Source organism: Montipora capricornis, chromosome 8 (genome assembly GCF_036669925.1).
Source record: "Montipora capricornis isolate CH-2021 chromosome 8, ASM3666992v2, whole genome shotgun sequence".
NCBI classification, from domain to species: domain Eukaryota; kingdom Metazoa; phylum Cnidaria; class Anthozoa; order Scleractinia; family Acroporidae; genus Montipora; species Montipora capricornis.
Window position 1 is genome coordinate 32487717 of NC_090890.1, and position 7500 is coordinate 32495216.

The window sequence follows — 7500 nt, forward strand, 5'->3', positions numbered from 1 at the left end:
AATCTAGAAATAGGGTGGGAAAATGTGAAAAAGAGAATAAGCACGTTTCAAGGCATAATTCGTCATCTCGTTAAGTAGAAATCGGAGAGTTTTTCTAATGAAAGAACTATACTTCTACGATAGTAGTGTACCTTTTCTTCACAGAAAAGCGACAAGTACTCGTTCAGTTCATTATGGTAAGGTAAGAATCGTGAGTATTGAAAGCCTAACATTCGGAATGAAATGGAATGAATGTATATTTGAAGTGCAGCTTCTGAATTTTTTCAGGTGTCTATATTAAAAGCGACAATTGCTTAAATTGTCAAGCTAAGTGCCAGGATGGCTTCTCTCATTCGTTCAAAGTCTAACATTCTTCGCTGTTTGGCACCCAGTTGTTGCAGCGTCTTGAGCCAATGCAACTTAAAATAACATGTATACTGCATACTAATTATCAAGCAATGCACAGAGCGATTCGATCTGTCTCTCCAACAAATGTTGCATTCCTTCCAGAAACGTTTTATATTATGACTTAGAAGGTCAATCGAGGATCTCCTTGTTCTTTTATATCAAAGCCCTGACTGTTCAATATTTTACAATTAGGGCGCGTTCGATTGACCCTATTCCAGAATAAGAATACGGGGAGTGATGATTAAAACGGTATGTTTGGCGCGTTTCGAAGCTGCAAGGATGATAAAAATATGTTTAACATAGCATTTTAGCAAATGTTTGACAATTTTAATGTGAATCTCCGCAAAAACGAAGGATTTCCAACTTGTATTCCATGTATTCCTATTCCGGAATACGGTCAATCGAACGCACCCTTATTCACCCTAGTGGAGGTGGCGAATAGTGGTGGACATTTGCCGAGCCGGGGCGAGGTAAATGTCCAACACTTTCACCGAAACTGAGATGAATAACCGTTTCAGTAAATACTCCACAAATTCAATAACCAGCCGAGTTTATCGATAAAACATGCTCCTTAGTAACCGAAGCGAAACGGGAAGCCATGGCCATTTTTTTTTTCTCTGTTAGCTCTGAGCTAGCTAATGTTTTGTATTTCTACGAAACTGCTCCACGCTTGTCGACTCTCGCAATGCCCTTGATAGCTATAGCGTTTATAAACTATATCACACTCCAGTCTCTTACTTTTTTTTTTCGTCGTTCAAGAGGTGTAGCCAACAATGCGCCTATTTTTCGTCCGAGCGGGTTTATCCAGCTGTTAGCAGAGAGAAGGGCTGCCGCAGTGGTAAGAGCACGTGCCTCCAACCAATGTGGCCCGAGTTGGGTTCCCAAACACGGCGTCATATCTGGGTTGAGTTTGTTGCTTCTGTACTCTGCTTCAAGAGGTTTTTCTCCGGGTTCTTCAATTTGGTATGTTTTGATTTGATTTGATTTGTGTTCATCTTCGCCAATTAGTGCCTCAGCGATAAATACACTTGGCACTTAAATAAAGTTCTTCGTAAAAATATCGTCATTCGTGTTTGTTATTTATTATACCGTTCAAATTCAATTTAAACCAGGATCCTTGGAATTCGATGATAAATTAAATTCGCATAGACCTATTAAGTGTCATCGACTCCTCCCCTGTTGTCTTGTTCTCCTACGATTGGTAACATTTAAGAGTGATTGCAAGAGTTTTGGACTTGTCTCAAGACAGAGCGACCCTTTCTATAGGCAATAGGCCATTCCCGAGTTCATGTCTGCCTCCTCTTCAAAGCGAGTCTAAGTGCGAAGTTTTTGTGATGGTAATTAGTTCTACTTTACATATGAATGAAAGCTAATTTTCATAAGAAAAACTTCGCACTTAGACTCGCTTTGAAGAGGAGGCAGACATGAACTCGGAAATGGCCTATTGCATGAGTTTTCCTGTGCTATTTGGAATAAGTAAGAACGAGTAATTTTTTTTCCCTCCCTCACTTTTTTTAGTCATTGACCGATCAGAATTCTTGGTTTGTTATACTTAATTGGGGTCGTGGTTTGAGAATAAGTTAACTGTGGCTACTCATGTAACTAAGGCATTTTATCATTCGCATAATATTAGACGCATAAAGAAATACTTATCGAGAGAATCTCTGCTGACGCTCATACATGTTTTTATAACTAGTCGCCTAGACTACTGTAACGCCCTTTTGTACGGTCTCCCTCGTACACGTTTCGCTAAGCTCCAGAGTGTGCAGAACGCTGCAGCTAGGTTAGTAATGGACATTGGAAAATACTCGCACATAACACCAGCTCTGTATAGTCTTTATTGCATGGTTGCCGGTTTGCTTGCGTATCCGTTTCAAGATTTTACTTTTAACTTTTAAAGTGATACACGGATTAGCTCCACCTTTTCTTAGTGATATAGTTAACATAAGGCAAAACTCATCATACCATCTTAGGTCAAACGATAGTCTACTATTGGAGTGCCCCAAAGAAAAAAATGCTTTCCACACTTGGTGCAAGATCTTTTCATGCAGCGGCTCCTGCATTGTGGAACAGCCTGCCTGCTCAGTTACGTGACATTCATTCGCTAGCTGTCTTCAAAAAGGAATTGAAGACCCATCTTTTCAGAGAGGCTTTCTTATCTTAGATTGCATTTTTGCTCCTTTTATTCTTATTTCTTAATTTCACTAGGCTATCTAGTGATAGCCGGTCAGAGTTTTTCTCTGTCCTTGTGTGGGCCCATGTCCTTGTGTGGGCCCATCTCCATCTGTAGGGCTAACGCTCACATGGTTCATATGGGATTGAAATCTAGCACTTCATATTACACTCTATTCAGTTAACTCTGTTTAAAATATAAGTGCTACACGGCCAACGTTTGTATAAACGTAACCTTTCCTTGTACTTGTACATGTTCATTGCCGTGACTTTAACATCTTCACTTCCCACGGCCTGCTCCCGTCTGACCTTGTAGCTCAGTCGGTAGAGCGGCGGAGATCTAACCCGAAGGTCGTGGGTTCAATTCCCACCCCGGTCAGAGTTTTTCTCTGTCCTTGTGTGGGCCGATCTCCATCTGTAGGGCTAACGCTCACATGGTTCATATGGGATTGAAATCTAGCACTTCACATTACACTCTATGCAGTTAACTCTGTTTAAAATATAAGTGCTACACGGCCAACGTTTGTATAAACGTAACCTTTCCTTGTACTTGTACATGTTCATTGCCGTGACTTTAACATCTTCACTTCCCACGGCCTGCTCCCGTCTGACCTTGTAGCTCAGTCGGTAGAGCGGCGGAGATCTAACCCGAAGGTCGTGGGTTCAATTCCCACCCCGGTCAGAGTTTTTCTCTGTCCTTGTGTGGGCCGATCTCCATCTGTAGGGCTAACGCTCACATGGTTCATATGGGATTGAAATCTAGCACTTCACATTACACTCTATTCAGTTATCTAGATTTTAGTATTTTTAGTAGATTCAAATTATTTATTTATTTGTATGGATTCTTAAGCTTATTATGTATAATTTTATTGTAAAACGCTGTTGATCAGCATATGTAAATAGCGCTATATAAATGATTAAACTATTACTATTACTGTTAATTTTGCGCTGAATTATCTCTTTTTTCTCTTAGCCAATCAGAATGGAGAAATTTTTCAATGTCCATTGTTATCCCGATAACAGTTGGATGTTTGAGCATTAACAAAAAAGAATGAGGCGAGAGAACACATCCACAATGAACGGGTGTCTTCTCGATGATAACTTTTTTAATCGAGTTTTAATGCGCGGCTAACTCATAGAAGACACCTGACTGGTAGTTGTAATTACGTCGTAGTACGTCAGTGAGGTAGAAGAAATGTGTTTTATAGTGTCATACTCTGTAGAAATTAATCAATGTTCACCTAGTGACCAATAGCGAGAAAAAAAAAAGAAAAAAGATGATGATGATGATGTTTCTCAAACCAACCTCGAAGTATTTAACCAAGGAGTAGTAGCTGGGACTCATTCCTAGGGAGGATCCATCAAACTAGAACGCAACAACAAGAATACAAATAAAATACTGAATTGATGGACCAAAATCAGCATGAGAAATGTGGTTCAGTTTTCGTGGAGATCAAACCCATTGCTCTTTTATTGTTTTGTTCAGAAGCCCGTTCAGCGAGCAACGACGAAAACCGAATCGATCCGAGCAAGAGCAACGAGAGTCTTTTGAGATTGCGTAATAAAGCAGTAAACATGAAAACTGACCCTTATCGTATCGAAATGTCCCCCATGAAATTACTTAATCGGTACAAACCTATGAATGTGCTCAATTGAATAAAAAACAGCCCTCCTTGATAAAGGATCTCAAGGCAGGCGCCCTAACCACTGGGTGGCGTAGATTATGCTACGACTATAAACCCATTCTCAACCTCAACCCGAGTGATAATTGTTAAATAAATTATGCTTACATATATTATGTGACGACTTGAATCCATAAGATCCGTTTTGACAGATACCGACAGCAAGGTTTGTACATTCAGATCTTTCAAAACGTGCCCCATCTTTTCTTCCACACTCCACAAATTGGTTCCGAATCCGGTCAGTGACCAGCCGCCATACCGCGCGATCAACTGAGCCAGCGGATACTCATCTCTGAGTTCAATAGCAGAAGTATCGATGCATGAATTGTAGATCTTCGTGGTTTTCGTGATCGACAAGCTCTGAAGGTATTTTATAAACAACGTAAAGAATGTTAGTGCCGTTCTTGAAGGAGAACATGGAGGCAAATGTTGTGTCATATATGGACGCTGTTAACGCGCAGTTAGAGACTGTAACGGGCGCTTCATTTTATTCTGATCAAGATGCGAAACGCGCTAAATCTCAAAGTTGATTATAATTTTCCTTCCTTCTTTGCTGTTAAGGAAAAACCAGTAAAAAGAATGACAGTTTTACGAATCCATCAGGAGAAGAAGCTCGATGATGCACGCATTTTGATTGGTTCTTACCCACGATCAAGAGTGAATTAGATAAGATTGTTGATTTATCATTTTACGGTCTTGCCCCTGCACATTTACAAATGGGTTTCTTTTATGATACACTTTGCGAGCGCAACAAACGAAGGGCCGCCAATTTTAACCAATCAGAAGAAGCCATGTCACGCGCGACTAGTTCTGCCATGTTTTTCTCAGGGACATGAAAATTGATTTTCGCGGGAAAGGGTATTCTTAAAAATAGACTCTTTGTGACTGTGCTGGGGAGATTTCCCCCAATGCCATAGGAACACTCTTATCTAATTCACTCTTGCTATGATCTGTTAGAAGAAAGGCGCATAGCTGACGTCATCGTCAAAAACTTTTAAATCTTTATTATGTAAAACAAATAGATTCCGTGTTGCCGTGCGTCTGTAATAGATCAGAGAGGACAAAATGTGTTGAGAACATCAGTTACACACTCGGCTATCACCTCGTGTGCCATTTTTTTGTTCTTACCACATTTTGATGTCATCTGGGATCTATTACTGAACTGACACGTGAAACATGGAATCTACTGGTTAAACAGATCGGGATTTCAGAATTGTCTTAGGGTAATTATGTTTTATCAACGGAATCGTTTTAATTTTCAATTATTGCAGAATTCAGGGGGAAAAAATCTGCCATAATGCACTTGTTGTTTTGCAAGTTTCTCTGTTTTTTCTATGGGAGCTGATCAGATTGTTTGCGGGCAAGAAAAAAATATAACAACTTTATCTTTACTGGCCGAAGTGGGAAAATACCATAATACTTTTTGTTTGTCCATCCAAATTTTGAATAAGCATTGTTTTTGTTTTCTCTTGTAACCATTGTAAGTCCCAAGAGAAACAGGAAGCAATGCTTATTCAAAATTTGGCTGGACAAACAAAGAGTATTATGGTATTCTGCGCATCGGCCAATTTGCTTGAGTGCGACAGCATGCACAATCACAGTACATGTATCATTAAACATTTCAATTAAACTTCAATCTATGCGTACCTGTGAGTATCTTGCATCATTCTCCAGCGCATGTCGCAGCACTTTCAAGTTTTCTTTGTTGAGGATCGTGAAAGATGTTATCTCAGTCTTTTCCGCACTGAGCTTATGTTCCTTGAAAAAGCCTCCACATACATAGGAGTAGAAATCATCACATGGATCCACACTTTTATCCAGCTGATTCGAGATAGCTTTAATAATTAATAAAAGAAACAAAAATGTTTAACATCGTTAATTCCACTCAGTCATTAAAAGTCCCATTTATCTGTTATTCAAAGTCTCATTTTAAGGACGGTGTCTACTAATTCAAATGTATTTTTTTCCCCGGTTTATGATTATGCAGAAAATGTAGATCTCAAAAAGTGTTATCGAAATCCAAAAAGAAAATTGGGGGTAACCACGCATTTTTCAAAGATAATTGATGAATAATATTTGTAAAAAGCTTTAAAATACAAAGCAATGAATGGCGTTTTTTCTCAAATTGAAGCTTAATTATCTCTCAAAAATGCATGGTTACCCCCTATTTTCTCTTTGGATAACAAGAGTACGTACTAAGATCTACTTTCTCCGGATAGTTTTAAACTGTGCAAAAATATCCCTGTATTAATAAGGACCACCTATAGGAAATCCGAGTATCTCGAGATGCGCAGAACGTATGCGCAATAACAATAGTAGGCGCCATCCTTAAGGGTCACCAGTAACCACGAATCTTCAGTTGTGGGCTCCCTTTTGTTATTATTTTCGAGGCATTGTCGTCGAGTCGCAAGTCTGCAAATGTTAACTACACCTGCGGTCATTATCGAAGTCGGTTAAATGAACCAACTAGCAGAGAGAGATGAAATTTTGAAGAAAAACCGCGGTCCATTGCAATGCTTCTACACATCAGCTTCCTTTCCGGGTCTCGCGCGCGAAATGTCTTTTGGGTCGGAGCAAAGCGAGCTATCAAAGAATCGAGGAGACCAGCTAGAAATATACTCGCCATGGGTAGAGTGAGGTTTCTTTGGTCTTCTTTTCCTAACGAAGAGATCTTAACGATGAAATGATATATGAAATGGATCAAATATGAATTGCGGATATGAAATCAAGTGAAGCTATGATCCTCGCAGTTATGAAAGCAATTTTTGAAATTGTGTAAAGAAGCCTGAAAAATTCAGGACTTCAACGGGGTTTGAACACGTGACCTCGCGATACCGGTGCGACGCTCTAACCAACTGAGCTATGAAGCCACTGACGTTGGGAGCAGGTCATTTGTGGGTTCCAATGTTCCCGTTGTTTGCTCATCGACCTACCTTAGATTCCTTTCCGGTCATAGATATGAATGCAAGAACACCGACCGTATAAGTCGTAAAAGCTAGCAACGCTCTGGGTGCGTTTGGAGTGAAGACAACGTGGATTTCTCTGCAGGTTAGGGTTTGAGCACTTTCAAACCTCGAGAACAAAAATACAGCTCCGATGGAGGCTGCACATCAGAGAGGAACTCAACTCATAAGCATTACTCCGGGTTACAAGAGACGTAAGGTGGTACTCGAGGTAAAAAGGAAAAGATCGCTTGCAGAGAATCATGGTTGTGGTTGCCCTTAAAATTAGGTCATTTTTCAAAATAAACTATATTGGG

General features: G+C 39.9%; 1 protein-coding gene across 1 annotated transcript in view; it reads right to left on the bottom strand.

Moving 5' to 3' along the window:
- The window catches only part of LOC138014598 (endothelin-converting enzyme homolog), a 39052-nt gene that overhangs the window by 20707 nt on the left and 10845 nt on the right, over positions 1 to 7500 (bottom strand). Inside the window, exons 6-9 of the mRNA XM_068861724.1 lie at positions 5889 to 6076; positions 4350 to 4601; positions 3866 to 3925; positions 1 to 3 (exon numbers count right to left, since the gene is read on the bottom strand). The exon at positions 1 to 3 is cut by the window's left edge and continues 114 nt beyond it. Coding sequence (XP_068717825.1) covers positions 1 to 3; positions 3866 to 3925; positions 4350 to 4601; positions 5889 to 6076 — 503 coding nt within the window. The remainder of the gene's footprint in view (positions 4 to 3865; positions 3926 to 4349; positions 4602 to 5888; positions 6077 to 7500) is intronic.